At 46.4% G+C, this 19,408-nt stretch overlaps 1 protein-coding gene across 2 annotated transcripts in view; it reads left to right on the top strand.

Annotated features, from left to right (window-relative positions):
- Positions 1-18,248, top strand: part of PLP1 (proteolipid protein 1) — a 177,389-nt gene extending 159,141 nt beyond the window's left edge. The window contains exon 7 of one of the 2 annotated variants that reach the window (XM_073639609.1): positions 17,614-18,248. In XM_073639609.1, coding sequence (XP_073495710.1) covers positions 17,614-17,766 — 153 coding nt within the window. In that variant the 3' untranslated portion in view covers positions 17,767-18,248. Of the gene's footprint in view, positions 1-8,484; positions 10,676-17,613 lie in introns of those variants that run through there. The other variant, XM_073639610.1, reaches the window with a different exon arrangement.
- The last annotated feature ends 1,160 nt before the right edge of the window (positions 18,249-19,408 follow it).

Genomic DNA, 19,408 nt, shown 5'->3' on the forward strand with positions numbered 1-19,408 from the left:
ACCTCATTCAGCCGGCGGTAGTCATTACAAAACCTCAACTCTCCGTTGGGTTTTGCTACGAGGACAATTTGACTCTTCCACCCACTCTTTGACTCCTCTATCACCCCAAGGTCTAACATCCTCTTCACCTCGGCCGAGATCACCTCCTGGCGTGCTTTTGGCTTCAGATTCACTCTTACATGTGGCTCTGTTAGCACATCATGCTCTACCACCTGAGTATGCCTCGGTAACTCTGAGAACAGCTCCCGATTCTGCAGCAGCAGTTCTCGATACTGTTGCTTCTGTTTCTGCTATAGTGACCTCCTCCACCTTGCCTTTGGGAGCGGCTCCCAGGCAAGGAGTTTCCACCGCTTCCCAGTCCCGCCACAGCTTGAGTAAGTTCACATGGTATATTTGATGCGGCTTTCTTTGGCCAGGCTGGTGGACTTTATATTTAACCTTGCTGACTTTCTCCACCACCTCGTACGAACCTAACCATTTGGCCAGGAACTTGCTCTCGACTGTAGGGATTAGCACCAAAACATGGTCCCCGGGTTGGAACTGCCTCGCCGATCGGTTATAGACCCTTGCCTGGGCTTCTTGCGCCTGGAGGAGATGCGCTTTCATGATCGGCATCACTCTTGCTATTCTTTCTTGCATCTGGGCGACATGTTCAGTAACGCTCCGGTGTGGCGTAACCTCGGCTTCCCAGGTTTCCTTAGCGATGTCCAGGAGCCCTCGCGGATGTCGTCCATACAGCAGCTCAAATGGAGAAAAGCCGGTAGAGGCTTGCGGAACCTCTCTGACCGAGAAGAGCAGGAATGGCAGTAGGTAGTCCCAGTCATGTCCATCATTCTCTACGACTTTCTTGAGCATCGCTTTCAGGGTCTTATTAAAGCGCTCTACTAAGCCGTCTGTCTGCAGATGGTAAACAGATGTTCGCAACTGGGTAATCTGGGGGACCTTGCACAGCTCCTTCATTACCTTGCTCATGAACGGGGTCCCTTGATCCGTCAGGATTTCCTTCGGCAGCTCGGTCCTGGTAAATATGTGAACCAGTTCCCTGGCTATGCATTTGCTCGAAGAGTTCCTTAGCGGTACCGCTTCTGGATACCGGGTCATATAGTCCATGATTACTAGAGTGTATTGGTGGCCTCGGGATGATTTGACTAAGGGCCCTACTAGGTCCATAGCAATCCTCTCAAAGGTGACCTCTATCAATGGTAGTGGAACTAGCGGACTATGGAAGTGGGAGGAGGGAGCGGTTATTTGGCAGGTGGGACAGGACCTACAATAGTTCAGAATTTTTCGGTAACATCCTGGCCAATAAAACCTTCTTAATATCATCTCCTGAGTTTTCTCGACCCCTAGGTGTCCCCCCAGAACATGTGAATGGGCCATATCTAGCACCCTCCGTCTGTATGGCCCCGGGACTAGCAGCTGTTCCACTATCTCACCGCCCCTTAGTTTGACCATCCGATATAACAACTCGCCCTGAACTGCAAAGTGGGGGAACCTGGTGTCGGCCGCAGGTTCTTGGGCAACCCCATTACATAGAGTAACCTGGTCAAACGCCCCCTTTAAGGTCAGGTTCCGAACTTAAAGTTCTCTCCGGACACATCTAACTCAGGGAAGTCGGCCTCCTCAGTCACCGTCTCGCCTTCATCACCGGCAAGGACGCAGAGTGGGAACACATCCACTTGAGACATCGTAGGGTGTTTTTCTCCAGGGATATGGCTTTTGCTCATGCTACTTAGTCCGGAACCCTTCCCTCACAAGTCCCAAAATAAAGAAAAATCACGGCCCAGTATGACGGAATGTATCAGGTCCTTAACCACCCTGACCCCATGTGACTGGGCACCACAGTCTGCTCCCACTGTCACTGTGGCTACGGGGTAGTCCTTGGCATCCCCATGGATGCACTGACCACCCACAGTTTTGGAAGGGACCCACTGGTGGGGAAGGGTAGCTCTGACTAAAGTCACCAGACTTTCAGAGTCTAACAGCCCAAGCACCTTTACTCCATTTATGGACACGGCACACTCCTGCGGCCCCTCGCCGGGTCGACAGTCCACACTGCAGGCTGGATACTCATAATAGGAACCTTGTCTGCCTAGGCTGCAGTCCATGGGTTCAGGGGACATATGACACCAGGCGGCTACGTGTCCAGGGTTGTGACATCGCCAGCAGACTATATCCTTAACACCAGTCCTTGCGGCACTTTCAGTGAAAGTAGGACGACTTCCAGTGGTGGCTCTAAACCCCCTCTGTGGTGAACCCGCCCCTTTTGGGTATCCCAGTACGGGGCAGTGATTATATCCGGTTTCCCAAGAGATTTCCTTAACCACCTGGTACCTCTCTATCAGGCCAATGAAGTCATCTGTGTTCTGGGAACCACCCTGGGCAACCCAAGTCTGTACCAATTTGGGAAGGGAGTGCATGAATCTATCAGTCACCACTCGCTTGACCATCTAGGCCAGAGTGGAGGACTCTGGCTTCAACCACTTCTGAATGAGATGCAGTAGGTCAAACATCTGCGAGCAAAGGGGTTTGTCGCTGGCGTATGCCCAGTTGTGGACTCGTTGGGCTCTCACCGCCATATTCACTCCCATGCATGCTAAGATCTCTGTCTTTAGCTTGGCATATTCCTTGGCATCCTGCAGTGCCAAGTCGTAATATGCCTTTTGGGGTTCACCTGACAAATATGGCGCCAGAACCTCTGCCCACTGTTCTGGTGGAAGTATCTCCCGATCAGCCACCCTCTCAAAGACTGTCAGAAAGGCTTCTACTTCATCCCCCGGAGTCATCTTCTGCATGGTCCATCTTACTGCCTTCCTGACGTGTGAGTCATCAGTCGGCCCTGGGGGTGGGGCGGTCGCTCTGCCCTGGATGGTGTCCACCAGAAGTTGTATCTGATGTTGCTGCTCCTGCTGGTGCTGCTGCTGCACCTTTTGCTGCAACTGGATCTGTTGTAGTAATATTTTGGTCATCTCCTGTTGAGCTTGCTGCTGCTCCAGGATCTGCTGCTGCTGTAGCTCCCGATGTTGCTGTAATTGTTGCAGGTGCTGCTGATGTTGCTGTAGCTGGCTCTGTACTAAATGCTTAATAAGTTCCTCCATGATGACGGACATCTCTGGCTTGCTGACTGCCTTCACCCAGGACATCCACTGTTCTCTGTGGCAGGTACACGTGTTCCTGGATCTTTGCCAGCACTCTCACACCAACTGTGGTAAAGCGACTTGCTTGGCTCTCCATAGGCAGACACAGGACACACGGTTTGGATTAACTTTCTGCTGGATTATTCTGTGGCATAAACTCCAGCAGTGTCCCATAAAAATAAACAGACCCTCTCGGGGCTAACAGGAAAAACAAAAAGATAAGGTATGACAGAGTCCAATAGTAAGCGAGGCTCTGCCCGCTGCAGGTAGCACAGTGAAGATTTCAGCAACACCAGTCCTCTGGTGTTACTATTTGGTTTCACCCAAACACAGCCTGGAGAATTCACTCTCCAGACCACACACTCCAGAGGAACAAAGCTGACTGAGCATTTAACCCTGCTCAGCATCACCCTGAGGGGAGGTAGGGGAATGGCCTCCCACTCTCTTTGCCATTCCCATAAAACCACACCCTTTAAGAGAGTTAACCCCCAGCATATAACATGCAGGCAGAAATTCAGTAGCTTTCAGTACACACAGGAGAGCAACCTGAGTGACACATACCTCCCCTCGTATATTAGACCAGTGACTCTGTCACAGTGTATATATATATATATATATATATATATATATATATATATATATATATATATATATATATATATATATATATACAGTTATATGAAAAAGTTTGGGCACCCCTATTAATCTTAAGCTTAATGTTTTATAAAAATTGGTGTTTTTGCAACAGCTATTTCAGTTTGATATATGTAATAACTGTTGGACACAGTCATGTTTCTGCCTTGAAATGAGGTTTATTGTACTAACAGAAAATGTGCAATCCGCATTCAAACAAAATTTGACAGGTGCATAAGTATGGGCACCTCACCAGAAAAGTGACATTAATATTTAGTAGATCCTCCTTTTGCAAAAATAACAGCCTCTAGTCGCTTCCTGTAGCTTTTAATGATTTCCTGGATCCTGGATGAAGGTATTTTTGACCATTCCTCGTTACAAAACAATTCCAGTTCAGTTAAGTTTGATGGTCGCCGAGCATGGACAGCCCTCTTCAAATGATCCCACAGATGTTCAATGATATTCAGGTCTGGGGACTGGGATGGCCATTCCAGAACATTGTAATTGTTCCTCTGCATGAATGCCTGAGTAGATTTGGAGCGGTGTTTTGGATCATTGTCTTGCTGAAAGATCCATCCCCTGCGTAACTTCAACTTTATCACTGATTCTTGAACATTATTGTCAAGAATCTGCTGATACTGAGTGGAATCCATGCGTCCCTCAACTTTAACAAGATTCCCGGTGCCGGCATTGGCCACACAGCCCCAAAGCATGATTGAACCTCCACCAAATTTTACTGTGGGTAGCAAGTGTTTTTCTTGGAATGCTGTGTTTTTTTGCCGCCATGCATAACGCCTTTTTGTATGACCAAACAACTCAATCTTGGTTTCTTCAGTCCACAGGACCTTCTTCCAAAAAGAAATTGGCTTCTCCAAATGTGCTTTTGCATACCTCAGCCGACTCTGTTTGTGGTGTGCTTGCAGAAACGGCTTCTTTCGCATCACTCTCTCATACAGCTTCTCCTTGTGCAAAGTGCGTTGTATAGTTGATCGATGCACAGTGACACCATCTGCAGCAAGTTGATGCTGCAGCTCTCTGGAGGTGGTCTGAGGATTGTCCTTGACTGATCTCACCATACTTCTTCTCTGCCTTTCTGATGTTTTTCTTGGCCTGCCACTTCTGGTCTTAACAAGAACTGTCCCTGTGTTCTTCCATTTCCTTACTATGTTCCTCACAGTGGAAACTGACAGGTTAAATCTCTGAGACAGCTTTTTGTATCCTTCCCCTGAACAACTATGTTGAATAATCTTTGTTTTCAGATCATTTGACAGTTGTTTTGAGGAGCCCATGATGCCACTCTTCAGAGGAGATTCAAACAGGAGAACAACTTGCAAGTGGCCACTTTAAGTAGCTTTTCTCATGATTGCATACACCTGGCTATGAAGTTCAAAGCTCAATGAGGTTACAAAACCAAAGAAAGTGCTTTAGTAATTCAGTAAAAAGTAGATAGGAGTATTTAAAACAAGAAAATGATAAGGGTGCCCATACTTATGCACCTGTCAAATTTTGTTTGAATGCAGATTGCACATTTTCTGTTAGTACAATAAACCTCATTTCAAGGCAGAAACATTACTGTGTCCAACAGTTATTACATATATCAAACTGAAATAGCTGTTGCAAAAACACCAATTTTTATAAAACATTAAGCTTAAGATTAATAGGGGTGCCCAAACTTTTTCATATAACTGTATATATACACTACCTGAGAAAGGTGATCTCAAGTTATGAAGAGACAAATGTAAAAAATGTATAGTTTAAAATTAGCAGGGAATGCCTTCAAAAAGCATACAGAGATTATGCAGAGATGTACTATAATAAATAGCAAATATATGCAAAAAATCCACCTATCAATGCCAGGCTACAGTACGAGTGCCTATATAAACTAACCCCAGTATTATAGCCTATGGCTAAATGTACTCTTAAAGATCAAGTAAATAGAGTTTTCAGCATGTATAATGAACGTACGCACTCAAATAAATGCAAACATACTCACAACTAGTAGTCACTGTAGAGTGTCCTGCATGTCCTGCAGCCACACCCAACGTTTCGCCATGCTTCTTCCAGGAGACATTCTAAACTGCCATAAGAATAAAGTCATTCTACTCTTTGGAAATGTGCATGGGGATACAAATCTTTTTGGAAAAATCTCCTGTGGTCTGATGAAACAAAAATAGAAATGTTTGGCCATATTGACCATCATTATGTGGGGAGGAAAGAGGGGGGGCTTGTAACCAAAGTTCACCATCCCAACCATAAACCACCGGCTGGCAGCATCATGTTGTGGGGGGGCTTTGCTGTAGGAAAGACTGGTGCACTTCACAAAATAGATGGCATAATGAGGAAGGAAAATAATGTAGAGATATTTTAATAATATCTCAAGACATCAGCCAGAAAGTTAAAGCTTGGGTGCAAAATGGTCTTCAAAAAGGAAAATGACTCCAAGCATACTTTCAAAGTGGTAGCAATATGGCTAAAAGAGTTACTCCCATGTTATAAAATAGGTATAGGTAGGACGACAGTATCAAAATAAGCAAGTTTGCAATTAACTTGCTTTTTTCTCCTGCTACTGAAGTTTTCAGTTTTACTGTTGACAGCTCATAGCCAAGAGGAGCGGAGCAGCACTGCTGTCATGTAGCCGACCTGCACTGCTGTCATGTAGCGGACCACCACTGCTGTCATGTAGCGGCCAGCACTGCTGTCATGTAGCGGACCAGCACTGCTGTCATGTAGCGGACCACCACTGCTGTCATGTAGCGGACCACCACTGCTGTCATGTAGCGGACCACCACTGCTGTCATGTAGAGGACCAGCACTGCTGTCATGTAGCGGACCAGCACTGCTGTCATGTAGCGGACCAGCACTGCTGTCATGTAGAGGACCACCACTGCTGTCATGTAGCGGACCACCACTGCTGTCATGTAGAGGACCAGCACTGCTGTCATGTAGCGGACCAGCACTGCTATCATGTAGAGGACCAGCACTGCTGTCATGTAGAGGACCACCACTGCTGTCATGTAGCGGACCCCCACTGCTGTCATGTAGCGGACCAGCACTGCTGTCATGTAGCTGTCCAGCACTGCTGTCATGTAGCTGCCAGTACTGCTGTCATGTAGCGGACCAGCACTGCTATCATGTAGAGGACCACCACTGCTGTCATGTAGCGGACCACCACTGCTGTCATGTAGCGGCCAGCACTGCTGTCATGTAGAGGACCAGCACTGCTGTCATGTAGAGGACCAGCACTGCTGTCATGTAGAGGACCAGCACTGCTGTCATGTAGCAGACCAGCACAGCTGTCATGTAGCGGACCAGCACTGCTATCATGTAGAGGAGCAGCACTGCTGTCACGTAGAGGAGCAGCACTGCTGTCACGTAGCGTAGCAGCAAAGCTGTCACGTAGCGGACCAGCACTGCTGTCACGTAGGAGACCAGCACTGCTGTCATGTAGAGGAGCACCACTGCTGTCATGTAGCAGACCTGCACTGCTGTCATGTAGCGGACCTGCACTGCTGTCATGTAGCGGACCTGCACTGCTGTCATGCAGCGGACCTGCACTGCTGTCATGTAGCGGACCTGCACTGCTGTCATGTAGCGGACCTGCACTGCTGTCATGTAGAGGACCAGCACTGCTGTCATGTAGCGGACCAGCACTGCTGTCATGTAGCGGACCAGCACTGCTGTCATGTAGCGGACCTGCACTGCTGTCATGTAGCGGACCTGCACTGCTGTCATGTAGCGGACCTGCACTGCTGTCATGTAGCGGACCACCACTGCTGTCATGTAGCGGAGCACCACTGCTGTCATGTAGCCGACCTGCACTGCTGTCATGTAGCGGACCACCACTGCTGTCATGTTGCGGATCACCACTTCTGTCATGTAGCGGATCGCCACTGCTGTCATGTAGCGGATCACCACTGCTGTCACGTAGCGGACCACCACTGCTGTCATGTAGTGGACCACCACTGCTGTAATGTTGCGGATCACCACTGCTGTCATGTAGCGGATCACCAGTGCTGTCACGTAGCGGACCACCACTGCTGTCACGTAGCGGACCACCACTGCTGTCATGTAGCGGACCACCACTGCTGTCATGTAGCTGTGTCTGAGCACGTTTAGCATTTAGTTTATACAGTTTACACTGAGGCCAGCCTGGATCTCGGCAGCGCCATCTCCTGATCACTGCTTCGTCAGCTTGGAGGTAGAGAGACCAAAGTAAAATCTACACAGGAGCGCTGAGTGCGGATAGCTGCCATAGTTGACGTCATTGCGAGGCCTGTTCACACAGGACGATTCACCGCAGAGAACAGTCATTTTTTGTGGTGCAGAGAAGATCTTTACACCTGATGACTGAGCGTTTTGCTTGTTCATCGGGTGATCATCAGCCCATTTACATGGCAGATAGTTGTGAAACAGCACTCCTTCACCAATACCCTGCAGTGTAAAAGCAGCTCTAGACGATGTGAAGGCCATGCTGCTCATGACAATGTGTGTAAACTTCTGAGCCGCTGAGAATGGGAGGACACTGAAGGGGAAACACATACCTGTAGCATCACCCGACACGTCACATCCTCGCAGTGTAGATGTGGCCCTAATAGGAGATAAATGTCAGCCATGATGAGGAGCTCTGGGAAATGTGCTTGTGTGTGAACGTATAAACCATGTTAATGTCCATCTCATCCAACACGTCTTCTTTCTTCTGTATGTTCCTTTGCAGCTCACATATATGATAGGTGCATCTTTCAACTATGCTGTGCTTCGAGTTACTGGCCGAAAGTTTTAGACTCCAAGCGACTGAGTAAAACATGGCACCATTTTATGTTCATAACAGATTTTGAAATCCTCTTTATTTTAATGTAATAATGTATCCGATAGCTACTATAGTTGGTCTGCCCTTTGTATACAATGTTTAGCCTTTACCTTACAGTAAAGATGGCCATACAGTATAGGGTCTGGTGTCATGGCGTGAGTGCAAACACATCGGCCATATCTGGGAGAACATGAAGCTCGTACTCACATTGCGGAGATCATGGTCAGTCTGACAGTCTTGGCTGAAGATAAGCTTGAAGGTTCGGGGCAGATACATGAAACTATTTATAGTCAATGTGGTCTATAATTATCTATATACCCCTACAGATTGCACTGTAAGAACTGGTGCTGCTGTGCATGGTTATCCTACGTATAGCCAGAGAACCTACGAATACATGTCCACAGTGACCATAATTAGTTCCTTACGTGCAAACAATTTCCACTGGGCAGTTCACTAATGATGCATCACTTTATGCTATTACCAATTATCACTGGCACTTTATCCAAGGGTTCGTCCAGTCCTGGAATATATATTCCAGATAAAACTATACTCCCAATCGAAATCCGCTGGCCATCATGCCCAACCTCAGATCCATGGAGATGGTCGTAGGATATGATCGCTTCTGAAACTCCCAAGGACGGAACTCTCCATTACTCTGCCCTGAAATAAGTATCTAGTGTAATAAAAGCATTAGATCTCTTCAGGCTTAGCCATGCACTATTGTGGTGGGATATGGCCATGTCTGACAGTCATCACCAGACCTCAGTGTGTGGCCACCATTACTTGGTACAAGTACACTTCTTGTAGCACCTCTCCTAGTTCCTTGCTGTTTCTTCAATGCATAAAAAGATTCTGCATTTTATGCCTGAATTTAATGAAAATCTAATATCTATATATGTTCACTTTTCAGAACCTGAGATTAGTGATTAGCGTTTATTGGTGGAGACACCTATGCAGGAGACATTTGCTGTTAGGACACTCCAGGAATTCTGCACCCAGCCTATAACAATATAGCTGCCCGTAACACCTCATGGTAATACGAGGCAATAAAAATAATAAATCTATACCTATTCCTACATGTAAGGCCTGTTTACATTGGTGCTAGTCTTTGTTTCATCGGGAATACTGTTCTAGTTGTTAAAAAAAAACACATTAATTAAGCGAAAAAATACACACAAAACAAATGAAAGTCAATGGAAATGTGCCGAGATATTTTTCAGCATCAAGATTCATTTCCAAACAGATAAGTTAAGGCTGCCATGAGCTTTTATAGTAACATACCTTGTTGGATCGGTATTTAATGATAGGTTTCTAAAAGAAAAATAAAAGCATAAAAAAAGCTTCAATTATAACTGATTGCAGATAGCATTTCAAGCAGCATAATCCAAAAAATGTGAGATATAGATGCATGAAACAGACGTGTTCTCCAGTGAAGCCCACCGAAACTTCTGTTCATTTTCTATATGTATAAAAAGAAGAAAAACAGCTAATCCTGTTCTCATCCTAATCCCAGTTTCTTGATCGCATCTGTTATAAATTGTGAAGTGGCCCGGGCAGACACATACATAGTACTTCTAGTCTGGATATTTTGTGGGTTTCCAGACTTAGGGCCAGGACTCTGTGTAAAGATGAGCCCTGAGTCTCCTCACATCTACTAATGTTCTCCTAATCTATAGAAGCCGTATAGTCATGGATGGAACGTGGAGTTTAGAACAAGAAAGCAGTAACCCATGATAAAGTCAGTAGAGAATTTGTCACCGCAAAGCCGTGAGTTTATCTTACAACTCATCTGCTTGGGGACAACATGGCAGCAACGACCTTAGATAGGCACCGAGGAAGAACAGCTTCAATTAGGCTTCTAAACCCTTTTCTTCCCGAATTTGTGTCTCTTCTATCTATACGGCAGCATTAGATTATTTAGAAGACACATATAAGACACATAGACACGACCCCGCACAAATCAAGTGGTTTTGATTCAGCAAAGTGTTACTTTTGTTTTACAGTATAATTTTTCCTCTTCTTTTGGTATTGCTGTGAATCACTAATTATGGAATGTAAGAGCTTAAAAAGCAATTAAATGTTTCTTTATCAAATTTCAGACGTGTCTGTCTGGGTGAATTTTTCGACTTGTCAGCACTTGTATTGATTACAGGCGTATAAATAAGGGGAAAATATCAGAAGTGGATATTACAAAAAAACGTATGCAATTATATGATCTTTCACCAAAATTCTATGTAACACATCTGTCCTTACGAGAATGTTATCGATTTACTATGTTGTGAAGTATGAACCTGTGCGGTATCTCAGAGAAAACATAGTAGCGGCCCGATGCGGTGCCCAGCCGGCATCTCCCCGCCTGCATCTCTCCACCGGCATCTCCCCGCCTGCATCTCTCCACCGGCATCTCCCCGCCTGCATCTCTCCACCGGCATCTCCCCACCTGCATCTCTCCAGCCGGCATCTCCCCGCCTGCATCTCTCCACCGGCATCTCCCCGTCTGCATCTCTCCACCGGCATCTCCCCGCCTGCATCTCTCCACCGGCATCTCCCCGCCTGCATCTCCCCGCCTGCATATCCCCGCCAGCATCTCCCCGCCTGCATCTCCCCGCCTGCATCTCTCCACCGGCATCTCTCCGTCAGCATCTCCCCGCCTGCATCTCCCCGCCTGCATCTCCGCCTGCATCTCCCCGCCTGCATCTCTCCACCGGCATCTCCCCGCGGCATCTCTCCGTCAGCATCTCCCCGCCTGCATCTCTCCAGCCGGCATCTTCCCGCCTGCATCTCTCCACCGGCATCTCCCCGCCAGCATCTCTTCACCGGCATCTCTCCGCCGGCATCTCTCCGCCGGCATCTCCCCGCCGGCATCTCTCCACCGGCATCTCCCCGCCTGCATCTCTCCACTGGCATCTCCCCGCCTGCATCTCTCCACCGGCATCTCCCCGTCTGCATCTCTCCACCGGCATCTCCCCACCTGCATCTCTCCACCGGCATCTCCCCGCCAGCATCTCTTCACCGGCATCTCCCCGCCAGCATCTCTCCGCCGGCATCTCCCCGCCGGCATCTCCCCGCCGGCATCTCTCTCCGCCTGCATCTCTCCGCCGGCATCTCCCCGCCTGCATCTCTCCACCGGCATCTCCCCGCCTGCATCTCTCCGCCTGCATCTCCCCGCCTGCATCTCTCCACCGGCATCTCCCCGCCTGCATCTCTCCACCGGCATCTCCCCGCCTGCATCTCTCCACCGGCATCTCCCCACCTGCATCTCTCCAGCCGGCATCTCCCCGCCTGCATCTCTCCACCGGCATCTCCCCGTCTGCATCTCTCCACCGGCATCTCCCCGCCTGCATCTCTCCACCGGCATCTCCCCGCCTGCATCTCCCCGCCTGCATATCCCCGCCAGCATCTCCCCGCCTGCATCTCCCCGCCAGCATCTCCCCGCCTGCATCTCCCCGCCTGCATCTCTCCACCAGCATCTCCCCGCCTGCATCTCCCCGCCTGCATCTCCGCCTGCATCTCCCCGCCTGCATCTCTCCACCGGCATCTCCCCGCGGCATCTCTCCGTCAGCATCTCCCCGCCTGCATCTCTCCAGCCGGCATCTTCCCGCCTGCATCTCTCCACCGGCATCTCCCCGCCAGCATCTCTTCACCGGCATCTCTCCGCCAGCATCTCTCCGCTGGCATCTCCCCGCCGGCATCTCTCCACCGGCATCTCCCCGCCTGCATCTCTCCACTGGCATCTCCCCGCCTGCATCTCTCCACCGGCATCTCCCCGTCTGCATCTCTCCACCGGCATCTCCCCGCCTGCATCTCTCCACCGGCATCTCCCCGCCAGCATCTCTTCACCGGCATCTCCCCGCCAGCATCTCTCCGCCGGCATCTCCCCGCCGGCATCTCCCCGCCGGCATCTCTCTCCGCCTGCATCTCTCCGCCGGCATCTCCCCGCCTGCATCTCTCCACCGGCATCTCCCCGCCTGCATCTCTCCGCCTGCATCTCCCCGCCTGCATCTCCCCACCAGCATCTCCCCGCCTGCATCTCTCCACCGGCATCTCCCCGCCTGCATCTCTCCAGCCGGCATCTCTCCGTCAGCATCTCCCCGCCTGCATCTCTCCAGCCGGCATCTCCCCGCCGGCATCTCTCCAGCCGGCATCTTCCCGCCTGCATCTCTCCACCGGCATCTCCCCGCCGGCATCTCCACGCCGGCATCTCTCCAGCCGGCATCTTCCCGCCTGCATCTCTCCACCGGCATCTCCCCGCCAGCATCTCTCCACCGGCATCTCCTTGCCAGCATCTCCCCGCCCAGCTCCTGCTGATTGACAGGTTTCTCCCTTGAGTATACATAGGAAGAGACCCATCTATCAGCTGGGGCAAGGTGTGGACTAGTCTCTCCCTATAGTCCACCGCCGGCCATCAGACTATGTTTCCTCTGAAGTGCAGCAGCATTTCTAAGTAAAACATTTTTTTGACTACAATTGTGCCAACGCGCTCAGATTTTGCTGCCTGTGGTTTGGACAGTGTGAAGGAAAAGACAGGCTCCCTTTAATTAAATATTACATGGGACTAGTAAGATTTACCATATATTTTTGTATGGAGATTCAACTAATCCCATAAAAGTTTATGAAACATGAAGCAATATTTTATAAAATAAACTAAACTGAATTGAGTTGTGATGTAATTAAAGAGTAACTAAATTTTTTTTTAGATTTCATTATTGATCAGCCATAGTAAAGTCATGAATAATTGTAAAATACTCCATGACCTAATATGGATCGCTCCTATCTCTAACTCCATGTTGCAAGTGGCGGCTCGTCTGCCGGATCGTCTGGCGGCTTGTCTGGCGGCCCATCTGCTGGCCCCTCTGGCGGCTCATCTGGCGGCACGTCTGCTGGCCCGTCTGGCAGCCCGTCTGGCGGCCCATCTGCTGGCCCGTCTGGCGGCACGTCTGCCTAGTTCATGCTTTCTTAGTAGCTGATTTTAACTGCCAATCTATTAAGGGTCCATACTCAGAGTGAGCTTCTCTGCCCCCCATAATCAGGCAGGGCATAGTGTCTGAGCTTGTGGAAGGGAAGCAGAGAATGTCAGATTTGTTAGATTTGCAGGTAAAATCATCTACTAAGGAAGCATGAAGTAGGCAGACGAGCCAGCACTTTCATCATGGAGTTAGCGGTAGGATGAAGCAAAATCAGGTAATGATGAAGTATATTACAAAGATTCATAACTTTACAAAGGCTGAATAATAATTAAATTAAAAAAGTTTAGTTATTCTTTAAAGAAAAAAGAAATGGGTAAATTAGAACGTATCTTCTGTGATAGCTTTGAGACCCTCTTATATAATCTCATAGAAACATTTCAGACCTCCAGCCAGATCTCAAACGTCATTCTTTACATTGTTCTGTTAACTCTCCTAAGGTCTCATGGACACTTACTTTCAAGTGTGCACATAGCTTTATTTAGGGTTTTTCCATGCCCTACCATGGAGCTATATTTCCTGAGTAGTGGGCAATATAACTATACTACAGCAGGACACATGAATTACATATGACGCCATACAATGAAGCTTTACATCTTTTCATAACCACTCTGCAAATTGCTGTATTCTGGATTTGTGTTGTATAGAGCTGTATTGCGGTGTCTATAGTCACCATGTTCTTCTGCACAAGCGGAAAACCAGGTGAGCTCAGCATTGTAGGTATCCACCATCATAGGTTTCGAAAGTCCAGCAAGCCCCTCAGTCCAGGCAAATAAATGCAATATATCTCCAAAAAAGCCAACATCTCCGATAAAATCCTTCCAGCTTTATTACACTTCAATTAAAATCAATTCACCAACTGAACAGTGTTTTGGTGTTGACGCGTTTCGACTTGAACAGTCTTAGTTGTTGTAACATGATGATGATTAAGACTATTCAAGTCGAAACGCGTCAACACCAGAACGCTGGCCTGTTTGTGACCTGATTTTAATTGAAGTGTAATAAAGCCGCCAGGATTTTATTGGAGATGCTGGCTTTTTCGTCATTATATTGGATGTTCTTCTTCATGTGTCTGATTGTATACTGCGGGTCATAAAGGTTTTACTTCTCGTGAATAAATATAGAAACCATTGGAAAAAAAAGACTTAGTGTGCTATTGTACAGAGGGACTCTCTACTAGCGCCATTTATTCTGGAGTAAGAAAACATTGTACCAAATGGCGCCATGGACTAGCCACAAGTCCATTATTGAGGTCTGCGAAGGTTCCAGGTCGTCACAGTAAAGAGCTATAAAATGACTGCTGTGACCACAAAGGTTGTGAATGGAATTAGAGTAATACACAATCTCAGTAAATGAGATCTTTCTGGAAGACTCTCAAATACTTAACACTTACATATCTGGCTGAATGTCTAAGTTTTGGAAGAGCTCTAGAGAACAAAAGGAGAAGTACTTATAACGTACCACTGAAATGTACTAATAATGACACGCGCGTCAGGAAGGGGACGCTCACGGCCCCCCACGTGCTCATGCTCACCTGAGGGCAGTGTATTTAGGACACACCTATGATCATTTGGGTATCTGTGCTGCTGATGCCGACTCCAATCTAGAAAGAGATATTCTCGGGAAAGTGTTAAAAGTATTGACCATGGGAGTCAATAGGTGCCCCATAGGTACACTGCGAATTTCCAAGAACGTAGAGAATGATGGATGATTGTAATAGACCAAACGTATAAAACTCTGGCATGTGGGCCAAACCTGGCCTGAAGGGTGGTTTTATTTGGCCCACAACACCAGAACCACCACCCCTATGTGGGGCCCATTATACTGAACGGAGGACTATGTGGGCCCCTTATACTGTATGGAGGACTATGTGAGGCCCATCATACTGTATGGAGGACTATGTGAGGCCCATTATACTGTATGGAGGTCTATGTGAGGCTCATTATACTGTATGGAGGACTATGTGGGGTCATTATTCTGTATGGAGGACTATGTGGGGCCATTACACTGTATGGAGGACAATGTGGGGCCCCTTATACTGTGTGGAGGACTATGTGTGGCCCATTATACTGTATGGAGAACTATGTGGGGCTCATTATTCTGTATGGAGGACTATGTGACGCCCATTATACTGTATGGAGCACTATGTGGGGCCCATAATTCTGTATGGAAGACTATGTGGGGCCATTATACTGTATGCAGGACTATGTGGGGCCATTATACTGTATGGAGGACTATGTGGGGCCCATTATACTGTATGGACGACTATGTGGGGCTCATTATTCTGTATGGAGGACTATGTAGGGCCCATTATACTGTATGGAGAACTATGTGGGCCCCTTATACTGTATGGAGGACTATGTGAGGCCCATCATACTGTATGGAGGACTATGTGAAGCCCATTATACTGTATGGAGTACTATGTGGGGTCATTATTCTGTATGGAGGACTATGTGGGGCCATTACACTGTATGGAGGACTATGTTGGGCCCCTTATACTGTGTGGAGGACTATGTGTGGCCCATTATACTGTATGGAGAACTATGTGGGGCTCATTATTCTGTATGGAGGACTATGTGAGGCCCATTATACTGTATGGAGCACTATGTGGGGCACATTATACTGTATGGAGGACTATGTGGAGCCATTATACTGTATGGAGAACTATGTGGGGTCCATTATACTGGATGGAGGACTATGTGGGGGCCATTACGCTGTATGGAGGACTATGTTGGGCCCATTATTCTGTATGTAGGACAATGTGGGGCCCATTATACTGTATGGAGGACTATGTGGGGCCCATTATACTGTATGGCGGACTATGTGGGGGCCATTACACTGTATGGAGGACTATGTTGGGCCCATTATTCTGTATGTAGGACAATGTGGGGTTCATTATTCTGTATGGAGGACTTTGTGGGGCCCATTATACTGTATACTGGTTGACCCGTGACTTTATCCAAGTTTTTCATTTTGGCACTTTGTATGTTTGAGTTTGACATCTCTGTAATAGAGAGTTCTTTATTAATTATCTACACACCGTTTCCTTCCTCAGGAATGTACAATAAAATGTATTGTCTTGTATTTTATTGTAAGTTATCCTGAGGAAGGGATCCGAGCCTGAACGCGTAAAGGACTCTCCACTACAATCATCCGTCATCATTTATTAATAATGTAAACATTTCGGGTCGGACCGACCCCTTCCTCAGGATAATTTACAATAAAATATATTGTATGTAAAATGTATTGTCTTGTACTTTATTGTAAGTTATCCTGAAGAAGGGGTCGGTCCGACCTGAAATGTTTACATTATTAATAAAGGATGACGGATGACTATAGTAGAGAGTCCTTTATTAATAATCGACACGTTTCAGGCTCGAACCCCTTCCTAATGATAACTTACATTAAAATATATTGTATGTAAAATGTATTGTCTTGTACTTTATTGTAAGTTATCCTGAAGAAGCGGTCAGTCTGACCTGAAATGTTTACATTATTAATAAAGGATGACGGATGACTATAGTAGAGAGTCCTTTATTAATAATCGACTCGTTTCAGGCTCGAACCCCTTCCTCATGATAACTTACATTAAAATATATTGTATGTAAAATGTATTATCTTGTACTTTATTGTAAGTTATCCTGAGGAAGGGGTCAGTCCGACACAAAACGCGTAGATTATTAATAAGGTACCGTCTACTACAATCATCCTGCATCCTCAACATTCTTGGGAATTAGTAGCACAGCCACCATATCAGTCGACCGGGTTCCCAACAATTCCCACAGTCAAATCTTCTAGGTTTTGTCATTATGAATGTCAAAAAAAGTTTTTTGTACAGGGTGTCAGAAAAGATAACAAGTGATTTTACAATAGTTTCAAAGTTAAGAAACTTACAAGATGCTGCTTATCCAGAAACTATTTTAGAGGGTCTTGAAATGGAGAATTTATCAGTGGTGGTAGAAGGAAGTTGTAAAATGTTCTTCCTCTGAGACCTCTTGGGTAAGTTATTAGTGGGATTTTTTTTAGGAGATTTTGAACCCAAAGGCAGACACTAGTCTCCCTTTTCTTTCAGATAAACGCCCTCATGTGTCTGTCAGCCAACAGGGTATATCACCAGCAAGCCCTAGAGACTGGGAAAAGCCGGCAGACTCCACAGCCTGAGGGCTCAGAACTCACGGAGATTCTTCCGGAGCGCCCACAAAGAAGCGCAGAAAACCTGGTGTAAAACGCCTCTTTAGTTTGGGGTGTCCCAGGTTGGAAGCATGCATTCATTTTTACACTTTACTGAATAGGGATGTTTTGTCATGTAGAAGTTTTCTTGGGGGGTTTAAGACAATGCTGTTGATTTATAATTATTTATCTCAATGATTCTGTTTTTTAATAACATTTTTATTTATTACTCTTAGTTGTGAATAATCTGATTTCCTGTGAAACTACTACGTCCAAATCTTGACCACGACATTATTGTTGCACAGCATTGTCTGGATTCTATTTATTGTGATTTTTAACTCATTTTTACATATATTTTGACAATGGAATTTATTTTTACCAAATTGCCTTTATTCCCCTATAATGTAAGACTACGGTGAAGACTGAAAATGACCTTGTATGTTCTGGTAGATAAATGTCATGACAAAGAAGCAAAAGGTCATCACCACCCTGACTGTCAAGGATATATAACAAAGAAAATAAAGACATATTCCCATACCATTGTTATTGTTTTTGCATCAATTATTGTATCTACTGACCGATCATCTGCCCATTTATATACATTTTGCACAACACTAAAGTGTAGGAAGCATTTGAAAAAAAACAAACGTATTTCCAGTATAGCAATGTAATGAATAGTTACGAAAGGTTTCTTTTTTTAAAGCTTAAAGCAGATATGTCAACAGGTTTCACAATACAAGGTGTCTGCAATATTAAATCGAAATCTCAGAGCTGATCAGGCGAATTTCCAGTATTGTGAAAACGTGTTAAGCAGGTGGGTGTGGAAAAAAATGCCGCAAAGTAAGAATGCTTCCAAAAATGGAAGTGTTAATAGTTTATTTTTATTAATAAAATATAAAGTGCATGAAAAAAAAATATATATTTTACCTTCAAAACAGCATCAATTCTTATACAGTGTCTTGAAAAAGTATTCATACCCTGTGAACTTTTCCACATTTTTTTTCACGTTAAACCCACTAACTTAAATGAATTTTATTGGGATTTTATGTGATATACCAACTCTAAGTAGCAAGTGTTTGTGAAGTGTAAAGTAAATATGAGAATTGTGAGGTGCATTTGTATTCATCCCCGAGTCCGTACTTTGTAGGACCACCTTTCTCTGCAATTACTACAGCCGTCTTTTGGGGTCTCTCTCCAGCTTTGCACATCTAGAGGTGACATTTTTGCCCCGTCTTCTTTGCACACTCGCTCTCGCTCTGTGAGATTGGATGGAGACGTCTGTGATCAGCAATTTTCACGTCTTGTCACAGATTCTCAATGGGATTTGGGTTTGGATTGTGATTGGGTCGTTCACACACAGGAATATGCTCTGATCTAAACCCTCCATTGTAGCTCTGGCAGGATGTTGAGGGTCGTTGTCCTGCTGGAAGGTGAACCTACGCCCCAGTCTCAAGTCTTTTGTAGCCTCTAACAGGTTTTCCTCCAGGATTGCCCTGTATTTAGCTTCATCCATCTTCCCAATCAGACCAGCTTCCCTGTCCCAGCTGATGAAAAGCATGATACTGCCACCACCATGTTTGATGGTGAGAATGGTGATTTCAGGGTGATGTGCAGTGTTAGTTTTCCTCCACACATAGTGTTTTGCATTTAGCCCAAAAAGTTCTCCTTTGGTCTCATCGGATCAGAGCACCTTTCTC

The sequence above is a fragment of the Phyllobates terribilis genome, unplaced genomic scaffold, assembly GCF_046119375.1.
Source record: "Phyllobates terribilis strain yellow unplaced genomic scaffold, ASM4611937v1 Scaffold_7__3_contigs__length_470593459, whole genome shotgun sequence".
Taxonomy (NCBI): Eukaryota; Metazoa; Chordata; class Amphibia; order Anura; family Dendrobatidae; genus Phyllobates; species Phyllobates terribilis.